Source organism: Lycorma delicatula, chromosome 1 (assembly GCF_047948215.1).
Source record: "Lycorma delicatula isolate Av1 chromosome 1, ASM4794821v1, whole genome shotgun sequence".
NCBI classification, from domain to species: Eukaryota; Metazoa; Arthropoda; class Insecta; order Hemiptera; family Fulgoridae; genus Lycorma; species Lycorma delicatula.
The window spans coordinates 323,565,723-323,586,272 of NC_134455.1; the positions used below are offsets into that span (position 1 = coordinate 323,565,723).

The 20,550-nt window shown below is 32.5% G+C and overlaps 1 protein-coding gene across 1 annotated transcript in view; it reads left to right on the top strand.

Moving 5' to 3' along the window:
• Positions 1–11,926, top strand: part of Fen1 (Flap structure-specific endonuclease 1) — a 77,060-nt gene extending 65,134 nt beyond the window's left edge. The window contains exons 7-8 of the mRNA XM_075382026.1: positions 4,557–4,748; positions 11,158–11,926. Of these exons, the coding sequence (XP_075238141.1) occupies positions 4,557–4,748; positions 11,158–11,232 (267 nt within the window). The 3' untranslated portion in view covers positions 11,233–11,926. The remainder of the gene's footprint in view (positions 1–4,556; positions 4,749–11,157) is intronic.
• Positions 11,927–20,550: the final 8,624 nt, after the last annotated feature.

Here is a 20,550-nt window from a genome sequence, read left to right on the forward strand (position 1 = left end):
TAACATACCAAAACTAAACATTTCCCATATTACTGAAAACTATAAGCTTATGTTAATTTTATTTTGTACTTTACATCACGCTTGATGAATTAGTACATCATAGCTTGCTAAAGATTTTGTAACTGTTAATAGAGTCTACTATATAACTGGGGAAATTCTTAAAAGGATACCATTAAACATCCAATGAAAGCATTTACTGCTGTTTACAAAGTAGTACTGAGCAGACAACCTACAATAACCACTTATCGGTTTACCTCATTTTAACAAATTAGTTCAGCTCAGCTTAGCAGATGCAATATTAGTAAAAATACAAAAAATTAAAGATTATCAGTCTTTTAATTTCTTTTTTTATAAACTACATGTAATCTAAATTGACATTGTTACTAGTAGTACTAAAAAATAAGGGAAAAAATTGTGAGATTGTTAAAGAGCCTTATGAGAAGAATGTGATGGGTGAAAACCTCTTTCCCCTATTTTTTTTGGATGAAAAACAACACTTGACATGTTTTTGTGTATTTATATTGAATTAAGTGTTTATAAAAATATATATTATGTTGCTTATAAAACAGTGAATTCAATCTCTTGTCAGTATTTCATTACCAGTTTTTAAAATCATTTGCTAAAGAATAAGAAAAGATATGACTAGCTTCAAAGAAGCAGTGTAAATAACAGTGAATTTTCTGAACATGCAAGATTGATTTGCTTTCTCAGTGTAGAAAGGAATTGCTGTGTTTATAGTGCAACTAGTATGAGGTTTGTATAGAAAAAGAAGAAGAAAACTCTCTACGCTGTTACCTATAAAAAGGAAGTACATCTACTGAACAAAGTTAAATAGAAAATAATTATAAAAAACTTACGTTGTAGTAAACTATTTACAAATCGTAATATTTAAAAAATTTGAGGCAGGATGCCAAGTTTTTTAATTTTCAGGTTATTGTTACATGGTGTATGGTGCATTATGTTCTACAGTGTATATTTATAAATGAAAATAAAGAATTAAGGAAATTTTTCAAATAATAAGTTGTGAATTTTTTCATACAGGTTCACTTAAAACATGATACTTACAATTTAAACAAAAAAAAATACACTAAAACAGTTAATAACTTACTATTTATGGAGTTTTTTTATTTATTAGATAAAAAATGTTTGTAATGATACTTACCGAACAGTAGTTTTTAATTAATAATACTGGTCAACATAAAATTTGGAACTGAAAAGGGAATAGGTGTTCTATATAGTATTTTATATGCTGAATCTGAGTATGTATTCTGAAACAACCCTTCACTTAATATTCTTAAGTTGCAATCCCTTAAATTTATTTGTTCCAACATTCGTGGAAAAAACAATACAAATAAGTTATTATGTCTGTATGTTTACTTATTCACATCTGATTTGTATTGTGATGCGTGCTGTAGACCTATATTTGATACATTACAGTCGAATGATGTCATTTCATGTCAAGCTTGACATGTATAGATATATCAGTGAGTCAAGTAATTCAATGTGATGAAATTTTCTTCAGTTTGAGTTCCACTCTTGATGTGACTTGCTATGTTGTTTAGTTGTGGTAGAGGTTTTATCAGACACATATTATAGATTGTTTCATAAGTGATTACATAGATTTAGTGAAAGATTTATATGAGAACAACTTTTGGTATTATTTTATTGAACGTCAAAATTTGTTAAGTTGTGTATGTGTGTGTTTTATGCTGTTTTATTGCACCCGTGGTAAAAAAATTTTATGAAGTATTTTAAGTAATTATGTATTTATAAATTAAACATAATTATTTTTATAATTAAGTATTTTGTAATATTTCAGTTTACTTTCATTCATTAAAACATTTTTACTTATACAATGAATAAAAATTCTCCAAATATTTTTTGTTATGTTTGCAGAGAATTGACTATGAAAATTCAATGAAAACCAGTATTGAATCTGCCAAAAACTGCTTACAAACATTATTTTCACTGTCCCTTGGGAGACCAAGATAAATCCTGGGCTCCATGTGTAACTTGCATCAAATTCTTTGTTAAACTAACGCAGTAGTTAAAAAGAAAAAAAGAGCATTTGCCTTTTGCTGTACCTATGATTTGGCAAGAGCCTACTAACTATTATGATAACTGCTATTTTTTCTTAACAAATGTTACTGGTTTCAGTCCAAACAATAAAAGCAGTATTGCATACCTAAATGTTCATCTAGCTATGAGACTTACCAGTACTTTATGGTGTTGATTTACCAATTCTGATTGCTCCAACTTCTTGAAAAGAGATTTCTGATTCTCCAGAAGGCTCAATCGATGAATCCTCAACTTCAATAGATATTAACTACGTTCCAGAAGAATCAAATATTGAACCTCACCTCATCATACAAGCAGAACTGAGTGACCTAATTCGTGACTTGTATTTGTCGAAATAACATGCAGAACTCCTAGGTTCATGTCTTAAAGAATGGAATTTATTAAACAAGGATACTAAAATTTCAGTACATAGAAATCGAAATGAAAATTAACTGTAATACTTTAAAGGAGATGATTTAATCTGTTCCTGCCATGATGTCAGGGGCCAATTTCTGAACTGGACATTAAATATGTTTTTCATGATTAGCATTTATTTATAGACTCGCCAAAAAGAAGCTTAAAGGCAGTGTTGTTGCATAACTCGAATACATTTTCTTCTATACTGTAGAACATGTTGTAGGAATGAAAGAAACATTTGAAACTATGTTAAAAACTTGAAAAGCTATTAAGTATGATGAACACTCTTGGTGAATCATTGTTGACCTGAAAGTGATAGTCATCTCGGTTTCTCATTTTTTCTGTTTAGCCTCCAGAACTGCCGTATTACTTTTGAGAATGAATGAGGATGTTTTATATGAATACCCAATCACCAAAGAACACCAGTATCCACAATCTAGTATTCAAATCCGTGTAAAAGTGTCTGCCTTTATTAGGATTTGAATCTTAGAACTCTTGACTTCAAAATCAGCTGATTTGCGATGACGAGTTCACTACTAGACCAACCTGAAAGGTTTTCTTCTTGGTCTCCAGAGTGGCTTTACTGAATGTATGTTCCTTGTGTTTTTGAGATAGTTGGGCTTCAGTTAAACACTACACAGTTAAAGGCTGGCCAAAAAGAAATCAGTTTACCCCAGAAAAGAAAAGTGTTGCAGTGTTCCCCTTGTTGAAGCAGACAGGGGATTGGACCACAAATAAGAAAATTAATTTGTGAAAATATATTTTACAGCAAACTGAATCCTAAATAGCAGCATAGAAGTCATTTAAAGATGCCATTACTGATTTTCTTAGAAATAAAAAACTGAAAACCATGATCGGCTTATAAATGAACTCTTAGTGAACTACAAAAATTTAGACTGCAGAATGTCATTGATAATTAATTTTTTACTTCCTCATTTGGACATTTTCCCTTTAAACTTGGGTGACATCAGCGATGAACAAGGAGAAAAGTTCCACAAAGATATACTGCAGGTGAAACAGCGTTATCAATGCAGATGGGTTGATTCTATGATGAGTGACTACTGCTAAATGATAAAATGAGAAGACTTCGCCAAACACAAAAGAAAAATAAAAAAAAATTAAGGTAAACATTAATGTCTCTAAAATAAAGGTAGGAATTTTAATTATTATTTTTGTATTCTATTTAAGAAGTTTCTCAGTATTTTAATGGGTCATAACTAAAAATGTTGTGAGGGTGTTGAAGAAAAACTGATTTAATTTTAAGATTCAGCATAAAAATACATTCTAATTCACGTACATTTATCTTTATTTTTTTATTTGACCTGTGTGATTATTTATCTAATCCCAAATAATAGTTAAGATATACATAATTACCTGTATAAATTTATTCATTTTTCTTACTTAAATCATATAATTAGGAATTTGTTTATTGGCATTTCTTCTCATCTGCCGTCTTGATCACGTAACTGTACAGACCTGGAGTTTTTTTATATTAAAGTTAATATTAGTTCCTTTCTAGGAAATACTATTAAAATGATTGTTAGAACAATTTATATATAAAGCAAAAAGCCAAAACTTGGTCATTAAATAAGTTTAAAAGATAGATGTAGCTGATCATCAAATAGTGTGTCTACCGCTCTCATATCCTAAAATAATAGCGTCTGCCTTAAATTGTAAATTAAACATTTATAATAAATAATATGAGGATAAACTCCCTCTTTAGATGCTTCTAATTGTAGCTACCCAAATCATAACCCTAGTCACTTACTTGTTTTGCCAATAAGTGACCCTACAAACTCATACTTTAACATTCCAAGGATGTTGAAATTGGAACAATGAGATTATAAAGTGATAAAGAACAATTGAACAATTAAAATGCCATCGTTTTATTGCAGGCTGTGTAGTACATAATATTTTGTGCATTACATATTTTTTAAACTATAAATTCTTACACTTTTTTCTGTTTTACATATTCACAGGTAGGGAGAGCGCTTGTATATAATGCATATTTAGAATGTGGAAATCAATCTGTGTCAGGAAAGCTTTGAATTTGTGGAATAATTCTTGTCTTTTTCTTCTAGTTAAAGTGGATTGACCCAGATGAAGAAGGATTAGTGAAATATTTATGTGGAAATAAAAATTTTAATGAAGACAGAGTAAGAAATGGGGCAAAAAAATTAATTAAAGCACGGTCAACAACAACACAGGGTCGTTTGGATTCTTTTTTCAAAGTTCTTCCTTCAACGCCAAATAATAATAGCAATAAACGAAAGGTATTAGCATTTAATTTTTAAAAATAGCTTATACACTAACATAAGTATAAAAACAACTGGAGAAACATTTCTTGCATAATTTGTTACATACAGTACAATTTCTCACCTGCTATCCTTGTCTAACTTCATTTTTGTGAGGTTCCACTGGTATCGAAATCTTACATCAGGCAAGTATAAAAATAAGATGGAAAAAGTACTTCTTAATCAATATTTACCGTAATAAAAGCTATGTTAAATCTAATTAAAGATAAGATTTTTCTATGGTTTTCAGTCATATAACAAAAGCATTTTGTTCTTAGAAAACCAAGAATGGGATACTTTTTTTGGTGGGAGGGGATATTGAGTCATTGATAATTTGACTAGTTTGATACTAACTTCAGTCCTTTCTCTATTCAATGCTAATATTTTAATCTCAACAAATTATAGCATTCTATAACCTCAGTTTTGCATTTTAGACTGAAATGTAGTCTTTGTTTATAACTATATTTTTGCTTTTTTGGCACTGATCTGGTTTGCAACTTTCTCTTGCTCAGTTTTTTAAATTTCATAAATCACTGAACACAAAATGTTTGAAAATTTATTTGATAATTGTGAAACGTTAGAACATTTATTTTTTCTAATTTTTTTATTCACTTTTTCCAACAAATCATTCATGATCATAGACTGCTAGCTTGTGAAAATAGATCATGCCCTTAAAACAAACCATTTTTTTATTTTACCTTCACATATATAATATTTGGTCCATATAAATCATAAATTTCTTCAAGAATGCAGCAAATTTGTTTTTCACAATTAAGAAATTAGTTACCGCTCAAACTTCACTCTTCTATTTATTTTAGCAATATTTCAATTTTATACATAGCTTAAGTAAAACTTAATCATGCAGTTATATTTAGAAAGTACGCACTAAAATTTAATTGCATTAGAACTTAAAAAATGTATAAGCTCAGTAACATGGATATGATTGGAATATTGCCTACATATGATTAATGGTGCAGATAAACCTGCTACACAAATACTGATTACTAAGCATAACAAACTGGCAGAATAGTTGAAATGGCCCTTATTTAAAAAACCATGCCTCTGTTTTATTTTTTTATTATCTTTATATATTTATTTCATTATTTATATAAGTATTTATTTAATACTTTTAAGTATTAATATAGAATTTTAGAACGCCTATTATTTTTATTATGTTATTGTGAATTTTGTGATGCTGTTTACAAGGTTTTACTTCGATTCCCCGAGATCGATCCAAGCAAAAAAAAAGGTGTTGTGTGGCAAGAATTAGTGGAAAATTGTATTTTTTATCTGCGTAGATAATTACTGCAGCATATGATTTCATTTAATAATCAATGGAGAAAACGTTTTCTGGGTCTAATTTAAAGTTGGTATTTTTTATTCACAGTTCATAATTAAATGGAGATACTATAATCACACATCTTGTGTGCTTCTTTCAAACACTATATCTACTGTGCCTTCAGTCATACCCTTTTTGTTTGGACTAAATTCCTGTAATATATGACATTCCTGATCTGATCTCAGTAATATATGATTATGCTCTGATCTGGATAGCACATTTATTTATTTGTCAATTTTTGCAGGAATTCTAGATAGTACCTATATAAATATATACATACAGATATCACATAATTACTTTCTTCTATCTAATCTTCATATGAGATAATATCTTCTAGGTTGGGCTGAAATTTTTTAATATTATTAATTTTCCTGAAATTCCCTGCTGTATGTAAAAATAAAAAAAATAAATGTATTGTAATCATCGCAAAATCAGCTGACGGTTCAAGTCCTTGTAAAGGCAGTTGCTTTTATATGGATTTGAATGCTAGACTGTAGATACCGGTGTTCTTTGATGGTTAGGTTTCAATTTACTACATGTCTCAGTAGTGGTTGGCCTGAGTCCTTTTCAAGACTATTTACCAGTACATTTACACTTACCAGCCTGCGAACTGATGCCTTGCCATCTTTGCAGAGTACTGTTGACGTCATTTCACTGTGCTATTACTAAACCTGGTATTTCATAAATAATATGTACATATTATAAACTTTTAGTGTTGTATATACATATTGGTACAATATTGAAAGTTTGTTTACAGTATGATTAGCACTTAGCTAAAAGCATAATACAAAACCATGTAGTTAAGCAAAATTTGATAATTATGCAGTTTTCTTGTGAATGTATGTATTCTGATGTTTTTTTTGTATTTTCATTTGACTGGTTTGATGCAGCTCTCCAAGATTCCCTATCTAGTGCTAGTCGTTTCATTGCAGTATACATCGTACATCCATAAAAATTTGTTTTACACATTCCAAACGTTGCCTGCCTGCATAATGTTTTCCTTCTACCTGTGTCTCCAATATTAAAGTGACTATTCCAGGATGTCTTAATATGTAGTTATAAGTCTGTCTCTTCTTTTAACTATATTTTTTCCAAATGCTTCTTTCTTCATCGATTTGCCGCAACACCTCTTCATTTGTCACTTTATCCACCCATCTGATTTTTAACATTCTCCTATAGTACCACATTTCAAAAGCTTCTAATCTTTTCTTCTCAGGTATTCTGATTGTCCAAGTTTCACTTCCATATAAAGTGACGCTCCAAAAATATTCTTTCAAAAATCTTTTCCTGAAGTTTAAATTAATTTCTGATGTAAACTAATTAAATTTCTGACTGAAGGTTCGTTTCGTCTGTGCTATTTGGCATTTTATATTGCTCCTGCTTCATCCATCTTTAGTAATTCTCCTTCCCAAACAAAATTCTGCCTCCATAATCTTTTCTCTTCCTATCTTCACATTCAGTGGTCCATCTTCGTTACTTCTACTACATTTCATTACTTTCGTTTTGTTCTTGTTTATTTTCATGCGGTACTTCTTGCATAGAACTTCATTCATGCCGTTCATTGTTCCTTCTAAATCCGTTTTACTCTCAGCTAGAATTATTATATCATCAGCAAATCATAGCATCTTTATCTTTTCCCCTTGTACTGTTACTCCGAATCTAAATTGTTCTTTAACATCATTAACTGTTAGTTCTATGTAAAGATTAAAAAGTAATGGGGATAGGGAACATCCTTGTCAGACACCATTTCTTATTACAGCTTCTTTCTTATGTTCTTCAATTATTACTCTTGCTGTTTGGTTCCTGTAAATGTTAGCAATCGTTCTTCTATCTATGTATTTGAACCCTTATTTTTTTTAAATGTTGAACTTATTCCAGTCTGCATTATCAAATGCCTTTTCTAGGTCTATAAGTGCCAATTATATTTGTTTGTTTTTCTTTAATCTTCCTTCTACTATTCATCTGAGGCCTAAAATTGCTTCCCTTGTCGTCCTCCTTTTTTCCCTGAAATCAAATTGGTCTTCTAACACTTCTTCCACTCTCCTCTCAGTTCTTCTGTACAGAATTCTAGTTAAAATTTTTGATGTATGGCTAGTTAAGGTAATTGTTCTGTATTCTTCACATTTATCTGCTCCTGCTTTCTTTAGTCTCATAACTATAACACTCTTTTTTAAGTCTGATGGAACTTCCCCTTTTTCATAAATATTACACACCAGTTTGTATAATCTATCAATCGCTTCCTCACATGCTCTGTGTAGTAATTCTACAGGTATTTTGTCTATTCCAGTAGCCTTTCTGCCATTCAAATATTATAATGCTCTCTTAAATTCAACTCTCAGTATTGTTTCTACCCTTTCATCCTTTTCTTCCTCTATAACACCATTTTCTAATTCATTTCCTCCGTATAACTCTTCAATATATTCCACCCATCTATCGACACCTTTCGTATTATATATTGGTGTACCATCTTTGTTTAACACATTATTAGATTTTAATTTATGTACCACAAAATTTTCCTTTACTTTCCTGTATGCTCCGTCTATTTTACCAATGTTCATTTCTCTTTCCACTTCTGAACACTTTTCTTTAATCCACTCTTCTTTTGCCAGTTTGCACTTCCGGTTTATAGCATTTCTTAATTGCCGATAGTTCCTTTTACTTTCTTCATCACTAGCATTCTTATATTTTCTACGTTCATCCATCAGCTGCAATATATCGTCTGAAACCCAAGGTTTTCTGCCAGTTCTCTTTATTCCGCCTAAGTTTGCTTCTGCTGATTTAAGAATTTCCTTTTTAACATTCTCCCATTCTTCTTCTACATTTTCTACCTTATCTTTTTTACTCAGACCTCTTGTGATGTCCTCCTCAAAAATCTTCTTTACCTCCTCTTCCTCAAGCTTCTCTAAATTCCACCGATTCATCTGACACCTTTTCTTCAGGTTTTTTAACCCCAATCTACATTTCATTATCACTAAATTATGGTTGCTATCAATGTCTGCTCCAGGGTAAGTTTTGTAGTCGACCAGTTGATTTCTAAATCTTTGCCTAATCATGATATAATCTATCTGATACCTTGCAGAATTGTCTGGCTTTTTCCATGTGTATATTCTTCTGTAATGGTTTTTAAATTGGGTGTTAGCAATTACTAAATTATACTTGTGCAAAACTCTAGAAGTCAGTCCCCTGTTTCATTCCTTTTGCCCAGCCCGTATTCACCCACTATATTTCCTTACTTGCCTTTTCCAATGCTTGCATTCCAATCTCAAACTATTATTAAATTTTCATCCCCTTTTATGTGTTTAATTCCTTCGTATACACACTCTACCTCATCATAATCATGGGCACTTGTAGGCATATAGACGTTATCAATTGTTGTCGGCTTAACACCAGCCAGTTGATTTTAATCAACTGGCTGGTGTTCAGTGATGTAAACTGGAATTGGTTTAGAAGGTTCACGGGTGAAGTTCTCCGATCTAAGGAAGAAGAAGCTAGAAGACGGGGAATGTAGTAGGGATGGGAGGACAGTCACTCCTGGGGAGAAGTTGGGTAAAAGAAAGACCGATTCCCGGCTGGCGGTGTCGGCCCTGCGGGTCGGTCCGCCGGTTTGAGGCGTGGCATAAAGACCGAGACCCGGTTCCGTGCTAGGGGGTGGGGGGTGGTATAGCCAGACCTCATCTCTGAGGCGGGGAATTTGAGGCAGGCAAACAAAGAAGTAAAGATCTGAGACCGAGGAGGCTAACCTGCCGTGCCGGGCATACTACCGGTGGGCGGGGGACGCCTCCTTAGAGTAAATGGACACTCTCCCCAACTGAGTTATACTTAATTGGATATCCGGTTGGGGGGAAAAGGGGAAAAAAAAGGTTTTGATTTTATCCTTATTACAATGATTCTATCGCTATGCATTTTGAAATACTCTACCTTCTTCCCTATCTACTTGTTCATTACGAAACCTACTCCTGCTCTGCCCATTATTTGAAGCTGAGTTAATTATTCTAAAATCACCTGACCAAAAGTTGTTTTCTCTTCCCACCGAACCTTGCTAATTCCTACTACATCTACATTTATCCTATCTATTTCCTCTTTTAATTTTCTAACCTAACATTCCACGCTCCAACTCGTAGAATGTTATTCTTTAATTTTCTGGTGACCTCTTCCTTAGTAGTCCCCACCTGGAAATCCAAATGGGTGACTAGTTTACGTCCGGAATATTTTACCAAGGAAGGCACCTCCATCATTGTTATATGAAAAGGAGAGCTACATTTTCTTGAAAAAAAGCAGCTGTAGTTTTTCATTGCTTTCAGCTGCCCAGTACTCAGAGGATTGAGTGATGTTGATCCATTTAAGTCGTCCTGACCTATGCCCTTAACAACTACTGAAAGAGCTGCTGCCCTCTTTCAGGAATCATTCCTTAGTCTAGCTCTCAACAGATGCGTCTCCAATATGGTTGCATCTTCAGTCCAGCTATTCTGTTTCACCGAGCACTCGAGCCCCCTCACCAACGGCAAGGTCTCATGATTCATAGACAGAGAGGGTATGATTCTGATATATTGAAATTTAATAATAATATTTTGTGTACATACTTGAAAACTTACAAAATATATGAACATGAGATTTTGTAAAATCCCATTTTTTACATAATTAACAACATACTGCTAATTTCAAGTGACATACTGTTATAATAAAATTATAAGTAAACCAAAGTTACCTAATCTTACAAATAATTCTAATTTTTTTAAACTATTACGTAAATGCATACCAAACGCAGAATACATTAAAGTTAATGCATTCATATGGAAAAGAAGCTCCCACGTAATGAGCTTCAGAACGGAAGCTCCCTGGAAGCGTAACCAAACAAGATAAAATTTTTGGGAGACCATTAAAAATTTCTTCTAGGTTAAAAGTCACAATAGGCTCTAGGGAATGAGAGCTTGATAACTGTTAAAATATTATATTATTTTATGTTGTTGAGTTTTATTTTTCAAACAGTCTGTTTTTGAGAGAAATAAATTTTGTCTTATCAAACTGATGGTTTTTTTTTTTTAATTTCAGAGTGATGATAAGAAGGCTGAATCCAACAAAAAATCTAAAAGTAGTGGCAGTAAATTTAGAGGGAAACCTAAGTAATAAAAAATTCCTTGTGTAATTTTAACTTTGGTGAAGTATTTGCAAATTTTCTTTTACCTCATAATGAATTACATATTTGAATTTTATCATTGTATGTTTAATTTTTATTATTTTTATCTTAAAAATTATCATCATACATTTATAAATTACACCATAAATTTTAATATTTGCATTCTGTCTGAAATTTTTAATTTAAAAAACATTTCATTCTTTTTTTAATTAATTTTGTTTTATGTTAACTGAAGATATCTAAATTGATTAACTTGTTGATTAAGAAATATATTAGTTGATTTAGTTTTATAAATATTAATTGCTAATTGAAAGAGTTTGAGTTTGAATGGATATTGATTGTTGAGCCTTCACTTTTTTTGAGTGGATGAAAGAACCTTTTGTATATTTTTCTTTAATTTCATTTCCTTTAGTATTCAGTTTTCTTTTTAAAATAATTATGTAAATGACAAAAGCCGCCACATGTTTGTTTTAATATTAATTTGATTTACTCTTCTGTTAATATTAGTGTGTCTCTTCATGTACGTTTATTATTAACATTTGTATTTTGAAAGAATGGTTTTAATTATTTTTTTAATATAAAAATGATTTTTTTCTGATTATTTTTGTAAAACATAAATTAAATTGAAAATGTTTTCATTTTTGTTAATGTACACATGCAAGTGATAAAAAATAAATTATGTAGTATAACAAAAGGTTGGCATGAATAAAAAACATATATTCCTTCTGTCATTGCCCCTTCTGAAGCTTGTACTTTATTAGCACAACCTTGTGCTAATAAAGCTCATGTAGCTCATGGCTACATGATTTGAAAAGGTTAAAAATAACACCTCCTGAAGTAAGAGTTGTACAATTTATGTTTCCTTTCCATTCATTAAATGTCTATTAGATATTTTTTCATAAACATTAAAATCAGTTTGAAAGTAGAAAAGCTGAAAAAGAATTTGCAAAAAGTAATTAAAATCTGAAACTGGATGATCATTTTGATTATTAAAAAATTGCTTTTTCAAATGATTTTTTTTTAAGAGGATCACATATTTAATTAAATATGTATATATAAAAATGAATGATGAATATATGATTAAAAATTAAAAATACATATATTGGGCAATTACATGTTTGCCAACGCACACACAGTGTAATTAATACAACGGAATAAAATATTATAAGGCAAATACTTCTCTGATAATGGACTGTGCTAGAAGACTACTGAATTGTCATAGAGCGCTGAGAGTATTTGTACACATGACCTAGCTTCAATAGCCAATATAGAATATTATGACCTAAAGTTCATTATTTAAAGTAAACGAAATGTTGATATTATTTACTTTGAAAAAATTTCAATCAAGTAGTACAGAATCTTACCCTAAATCTGGAGACAGAAAAAAATTTCAATTGTTGCTAACATTTACATTCATGGTACAAAAAATCTATTTTGTAGAAAGTTTTTTAAAAATCTGAAAATTTTTTCAAATATAACACTTAGTGGTGCAATTCATACTAGAGAATTAGTGAATGAAAGCTAAATTGTGGCTTTTTTGTGAATTATTAATGGCATTGACTACTATAATTTGTCAACAGTTATTCATCTAAACAGAACTGCATCCAGCCTTCTTAGCTGAGGTGATCATTCAAAATTGGTTTGCTTTGAAATATTTGTTTCAAACATTAGTTACTGTTCAAAAGTTCCCAAAATTTATATAACATGCATGAACATATGCTTATACAGCCAAACACTGCCAGTACCAGTATAATATATCCTTTGTAAGTCTGTATGCTTAGAAACTTTGATTTAAATGTATGTGTTTTAATGTTGGCAAGCAGTTTCCATTGTTGATATTAATTTTATGAGGATCCAAAGACTACTGAGGCAACAGCTGTAGTTTGAAAAAACGTTATTCTGAATTTATATTTACATGTTCCTTTTCAAAATAGTTGCCCTTAAGAGCATAAACTGCTTCCAGCACTTGTTTTCTATTTTCCAAACATGAAATCTAGGCCATCTTTTGAAGTATTTTGAATTTCACCTCCATGGCTTTTATGACCTGTAAATTCGTCTCAAATGTTTGCCCTTTCAGGTACTTTCACATCTGCATGCAACCAGAAGTTGCACAGAGCTTTATAATGGGTGCAGAACTGCTTCATTTTTCCTTCAAAAATTTGCAATTATCTGAACGACATGGTGCATACATTATCGTGATGCAACAGAAGTTCTTCAGTTTTTTCTTCTGAAGTGAGCCAGCATTATCTTTTCAGCACATTAATGTATCAGATAGCATTTGCAGTAGTTTCTGTAGGTACCTGAAGGTAAGATGAATCCTTCACAATGATCGTAACTTTACCCACATTGCATGCAGCTTTCACTTTTTTCAGATGTGGTGAAGAAATAAGACTGCTATTTGTAGCTTTGTCGTTTCATCTCAGTCATAATAAAACGTCAAAGACTTCATTGTCCATAGTTACTACATTATGCAAAAAGTGTGATCCTTCCTTTTTATAGCAAGTTAACAGTTCTTCACAGAAAAATACACAGTACTCTTTGGTTAGGCATTAAAAACCATGTAATCTTAACAATATGCTACATGTTTCGTATGCTTCTGCTTACTCCGAACAGTGTGTGAACTGCTTTTTCATATGTGCAGCAGTTCTCCCATTGCTGCACACCAGTACGAAGATCTTCTCAAATTATGATGCTTACTGTGTTCACTGTAACATTAACTGACATGCTCTTGTGCTCTTGAATGGAAAATCAATTTTTTTTCCATTGCAGGCCATTACCCAACGTACTTTGTTAACAGTCACCAACACTCAGTGACTATAACCATGAAGATTGGCATGGAAAGTAGATAAGTTATCCAATTAATATCTAAAGGGTTCAAAGGAAGAAATAAAAAAGAAAAAAGTGATAATGATGTTAATCTTGTAGATAACGGTAGTTAATTTGGGTGAATAGGTGCAAAAGCACACAGTACTTCTTTAAATGACCTGGGAATGGTTTCTGTCATCTTGAGATGACTAGATCTAATATGTAGTCTTACTCAAGTTTGGATATGATCATCCTAATTTCATGGATAGCTAGAAAAGCAAGGGATAGGTCAGGAATTGGCATGGAGGTAGTTATAGTTAGGTTCCCCTTGGCCATCACTTATAGTGTACTGACAATTTACTATCTAGGGCTTTTTTTTAACCGCCAGGACCACTGTTAGGCATTGCATCAGAGGATGAGATTGATGACATGTAGCATGTGAAAATGCCATGCCTGACTGGGATTCAAACCTGGGACCTCCGGATCCAGGAAGCTATCACTTACGCCATTGTCTAGGGCTTGCTTAAAACAAAGTAACTAAATGAAATCAAATAGCCTAAAAAAAATTGACAAATAGAATCAAAAAATCCAAGGCTTGGTAATTTAAATATAAATTGGTTTGAGCAGTAACACAAAAATGCATTTTTAGGCGAGTACAACTTATCATATTGGATGCCAAAATGATGAGTCAAAAACAAGGAAAATTTTAGCTCAAGCTATATATAAAATCAAAAATGAGATAGGCTGATGGCCTAGTATGTTCAACATTAGTTTATAAATTAAGGAAGTTTCCTTTTAATAGTAAAGTTGAAAAGGTATTGAGATAATCTAATCAACCGATTATATTAAGGTTCAAATCCTTGTACAGGTAATCCTAGTAAAGATACTTTTGTATGGATTTAAATACTAGGACCATGGATATTGGTGTTCTTTGGTCACATCTCAGGAATGGTCGACCTGAGACCTGTACAAAAGTACACTTCATTAGATATCGTACTCATTCATCCTCTGAAGTAATACTTGGCTGTGGTTCGGAAGGCTTAACAGAAAAGACATTTATATCAAATCACCTGTGAAAAGGGGTATATCCAGTCCTTCACACTGGACAAACAAAGATACAAGGTGCAGTTCAAAAGTAAGGGCTGATTGTAACAAAATAACAGTTGAAAAATTTATTAACACGTGATATCGTGAAACAAGGTTCTTCAGACCCAATAAATAAAATTACACCTGGGTTTGAAGACATGTTTGCACAAAGATTTTCAATTCACTTTTCTTGAATCATTGAGATGCAAGCCAGATTTTGAGGTGTAGGAAGATATGGTTGTCACTGGGCATGAGATCAGGACTGTTAAGAGGGTTGATAAAAAATCTTCAATCTGAATTTTTGAATCATTTCCATTGTGCATGTAGCCATGTGTGTACATGCATTATCACAAACAATTTCTGCTCTCAGGGTTTCCCATCATCTGTTTAGAATGGCACAACATAGTTTAGAAAGTGTTTTTCACAATAGACTTATGGATATTCCGGATTTCTTTTTATTATTTAATCTCTGATACCACCATTAGGTATTGCTTTAAAGGATGAGATGAATGACAAGTAGGTATGAAAATGCTATGACTGACCAGGATTTGAACCTGGGACCTCTGGATGAAAGGCCGAGATGCTACCACTCTCATCATGGAGGCCGGCCATAGAGCCAACTTGTTTGAATTTTTTCATTTTAGGTGAACCAGAATGATACCATTGCATAGATTGTTTTGTCTCGGCATACAAAATCCACATTTTGTCCCCAGTGCAATCTCTTTTTGAGAGCATTTGTTAACATTTTCAGCATCCATCATGCACACAGTTTACAATAGCCTAAATTGTCAAGTCATGATTCTCAACAATGTTGTCTTTGAAACCTCTGAAATCCTAGAGAAAGATTGCTAATCAATCATAATGCAACAATTTTCTCTCACATTTGCATTCACATGTTCATTGAGATCGTCAGTCCAGACACTAGACCTACCACTTCTCTGACCATCATGAACATTTGGACAACCTTCCTTAAACTTACAACACCACATAGTCTCACCTTTCCTTCACTCATTGTGATAGGCTCATGTTTCACACAACTGACAGTGAATTTCAGCAGCATTATGTCCTCTTGCATTTACAAATCTAATCACAGATTTAAACTTTACAACTGGCAGGATTTGTTATTGCCACTGTGATGGAAATGTGGTAGTTACATGCTAAACAGGCCAATTAAAGCCACTGTGCATGCACCAACCAATCAGTGTTGCTAGTCAGAACCACACCTCTTATCACCTACTATCGTAAGATAGGTAAACATTTGGGGGAAGGTAGTTTTAAATGAAACATTTAGGCTTTCTTAGCATAATCTAGTTGCTCAGGATACTTTTTAACAGTAGCTAAGATTCCAAAAGGGCCAGGCTGTCTAAAAATGTCTATGACATCTCCAACCTGGAAGACAATTTTTGAAGACATTCCAATCAGGCTGAGATGATTAATGTCACAAACTGAAGACCAAGCATAAAGAAGTTGAAACTTCAAAATAAATTGCACAGGTGAGTTAAGACTGACGAAGTGTTAGGTTTTACGAAGTGCTTCTGTGGGTTTTGGGAGAAACTGAACAATAAACTGTTTTAATCAGAAGTGCTTCATTAATTTAAAAAGTTGAGCAAAATCACAAATTGAGCATTACCCTTATCTCTGAACAAAAAGTCTGTTCCCATATTCTACATATAAAAAAATTCTCCGTGGGACTGAACTCGTGACATTAACACAAATTGCTCATCTTTGTACACTTCATACATGAATTTTCATACCAGTCGCTATCAATGTAGCTGGATAGTTTTAACTATAGGTTTCATTGGGTTGGTGTTGGGGGTAATCAAAGACAAAAAGATTAAGAACATTGCTCTATAGCACTGATTCCCAAAGTGGTCCAGGTGGACCCCCAGGGGTCCACAGGAGACTCGACGGGGGTCTACGTTGGCGTGACAAAAAAATGGGGATTCACAATTTGTAAGCGTGGGGGGGGTCCACGAAAATTCATCTGATTTCGATAGTGAAGAACTAAAATGTTGGCTTGACTTTGCGTATCAATCTAGGCAGATAATGTTTTGAGAAGCTCAGCGACTGTTACTTGTAAAAACTTGCATATTCCATATTCAGTACAACGAATGTGTCAAGACTTGCAAAGCACCACCGCCGCCGTCCGCAACGCTTGTTCAGATGTGCAAAGGGATGAAATACGACTTGTGGTGTGTGTGCTAGCAATCTTGCATGAACTTGTTTGATTCTTCACTAATATAAATACGATTGCCAAGGATAAATGTTACTCATTTGTTTTTGGAATTTCTAAAAGAAAAGTAAAGTGAATAGATGTTAGCGTTTGCCAGTGTCAGAAAAAGTAGTAAGTACTTACCTGCTTTTTTGTTATACTTACTTTTATTTTATTTATTGTTTATTTATTTATTTGACAATTTATTGTACCCATCAGTAAACAATAAATGCACAAATTACAAAAAATACGTAGTTACAAAAGGCGAGACCTATTCCTAAAAGAAATCTCTTCCGTTTTAAGGATTTATTAATTTTTGGTCTAAATTTTTTTTAAGATATATAAAAAAACTATTGGAATCGACTTAAAAACTTATCCTGAACATACCGTTTCCCGGTTGTAACCCTTATTCTGTATTTTCATAAATTGTACCTGTCTTTACATACTCGTAACGTGCATTAATGTAATAAATAAATGATTAAAATCGCAGAGTTGTGCTTTCAAAATATTGGTTACTTAAATTTTCTATAGAATTTACAGAAATATATCAAAATATAATTAATGAAAAAATGTTTTACATCACATTAAAATCAGTTCAGCCATTTTCATAAAACTTTATTATGGATCTTACAGATTTATTGCTTTTAATAATTAGAATCAAGTTTGCCGCTGGTACTTTATTTCATTGCAATAATTAATTAATCCTATTCTGTTAAAATAGTCATATCCTGTTAAGTAAGACCGCCTTGAGATTACTAAAACAAAGTTTTTTTTTTATTTACCGGTAGGCAACTGATACGAAACATGGCCGAGTCTAAAAGAAATGTCGACTGTACAGTGTTTATTTAAAATTTGGATCTCTTCCTTCAAAGGCAGACAAGCGATTGCCTATATGCCTTTTGTGCAAAATTTTGAGCAATGTCTATGAAACCATCGAAGCTCGAATATCATCTAAGAAGGTGTCATCCTGATAAAATAGGTAAAGATTTGAAATATTTTCAAACATTGAAGGAAAAATATGAAAAGAGACCTACCGTGCACAGTATGTTCGCTTCGTCTGAAAGTAACGATGATGGCTTGCGGGCATCGTTCAATATTTCATTACTTATAGAAATCTGGAAAACCGCACACCATTTGGAGAACAGTTAATTTTACCCGCTGCTGAAGAGGTTTTAAAAACTGTTCTGCACAAATCTCTATTTGACATACTCAAAAGAATTCCTTTGAGTAACAACACTGTACAAAGACGTATTGATGAAATGAGCTCTGATATTGAAAGTTTCTTGTGTAATTATCTGCAAACAACTCATTTTTCCATTCAACTGGACGAGTCAACTTTACCTGGTAATGAAGCATTATTATTGGGATATGTTCGATTTGTTATGGACGAAGAAATTCATGAAGAGCTACTATTCGCGAAAACTTTGGAGACGGACACTAAAGGTGAATCAGTATTTAATGTCCTGAGTGATTTTTTTAACGAAAAATCAATTCCATTCACAAACGTCATTTCGGTGGCAACAGATGGAGCTCCTGCCATGGTTGGGCGATATCGTGGGTTTATAAGCCATCTTAAAAGAATTACACCAGAGGTAACTGCAATTCACTGACATCCACCGACAACACCTAGTAGCGCAAAATCTGAGCAATAGATTGCACCAATCGCTTCAACTTCTAATTAATGCTATTAACAAGATAATTAGCAATGCATTGAATATGCATTTGCCCAATTGTACGATGAAAATGATGAAGACTTCCAACGATTGCTCTTACATACTGAAGTACGCTGGTTGTCGAAAGGTGCATGTTTAACAAGATTTTACTCACTTTTTGAATCAGTTTTTTCTGGAAGATAAAGATTCAGATTTAAAAGAAGTGATCACTTCACTTTTCATTAGTGATCACTTTGAAAGCTGACATCTTGTATTTGACAGATTTGTTCAAAAAATTTAATGACATTAAGGGTGTAATTTCAGCTTTTCTTGGAAAATTGAAATTTATGAAGCAAAATATTAGTCTGTGTGTATTTTCCCAGTTTTCAAACTTGTCACAGGTAGAATGCCTTGATGAGGATATTCAGACATACGTTCAACATTTAATTGCCCTGCATGATGACTTCAAAATCAGATTTGAAGATATTCTAACGATGGAAATACCACCATGGATCATAAATCCATTTGATGAAACGGAAGTGGAGAATGTGATATTACAAGAGGAGCTACTCGAGCTTTGCACTAATGAGGAGCTGTAGGTGAAATTTAAAAGAGGGTATCAAACATTTTGGCTGCAGGCAGAAATACCAGAAAAATATCCTGGACTCTGGGGAATTGCGAGAAAGCTTTTGATAGCGTTTCCCTCGTCATATCTTGTCGAAAAAAGTTTTAGAGTCGTTATAAACCTTTTATCAAAAAAAGGAGCTTTTTTCAATATCACAGAACGGGGAGATTTGCGCTTATTCCTAACAAAACTGAAGCCAAATATTGATACTTTGCTGTCAATCCATCAAGTACATCCCTCCCATTAATATTGTAATTATTTTGTGATTGTCATTGTAGAAGTTACATTACGTTATTGTTTAATTTAATTATATTACATTGCAATATGATAACAATAATAATTAATAGTGTAATGATTACATATTTGAATAAATGCAACACAAAAAATATATATTTTTCTTTTGCTTTTTACCACTCTGAATGGGAAAATAAGAGAGAATGGATTGCTTTCTTGTGCTGTGAGTAGATGTCAAATGTAAAGTTGGATGGAAGCATTTTTTTTGATTGGCCAACTTTACTTTTTTGATATCCACTCACAGCACAGTCAATCAAAAATTAACCAATCAATTCTCACTTTTTTCAGAAGCTGTTAGTTCGTGTAACTCAGCCGTAACGCAAATTTTCATAGTTAGATCTAATCTTCACATTTTCAGTCGACTGGAAATATAGTAGAAATGTAGCTCCAGGGGGAACCAGCAAAATTTTGAAAATGGTCTATGAGAAAAATAAGTTTGGGAACCTCTGCTCTATAGGATAAAATAAAGTAAAATAAGCTCAAAATAAGTAACATTTCAAAATTAGTAAGTGTTCCTGTTTGAGAAAATATCTTTGTTTACAGCGTCATAAGCTAAACCTCCACAAATAGCTCTGAACCTGCTATTATTTTATTCCCACTTTTCACTAGTCTTGATTTCCAGGTTTGTGTAGTC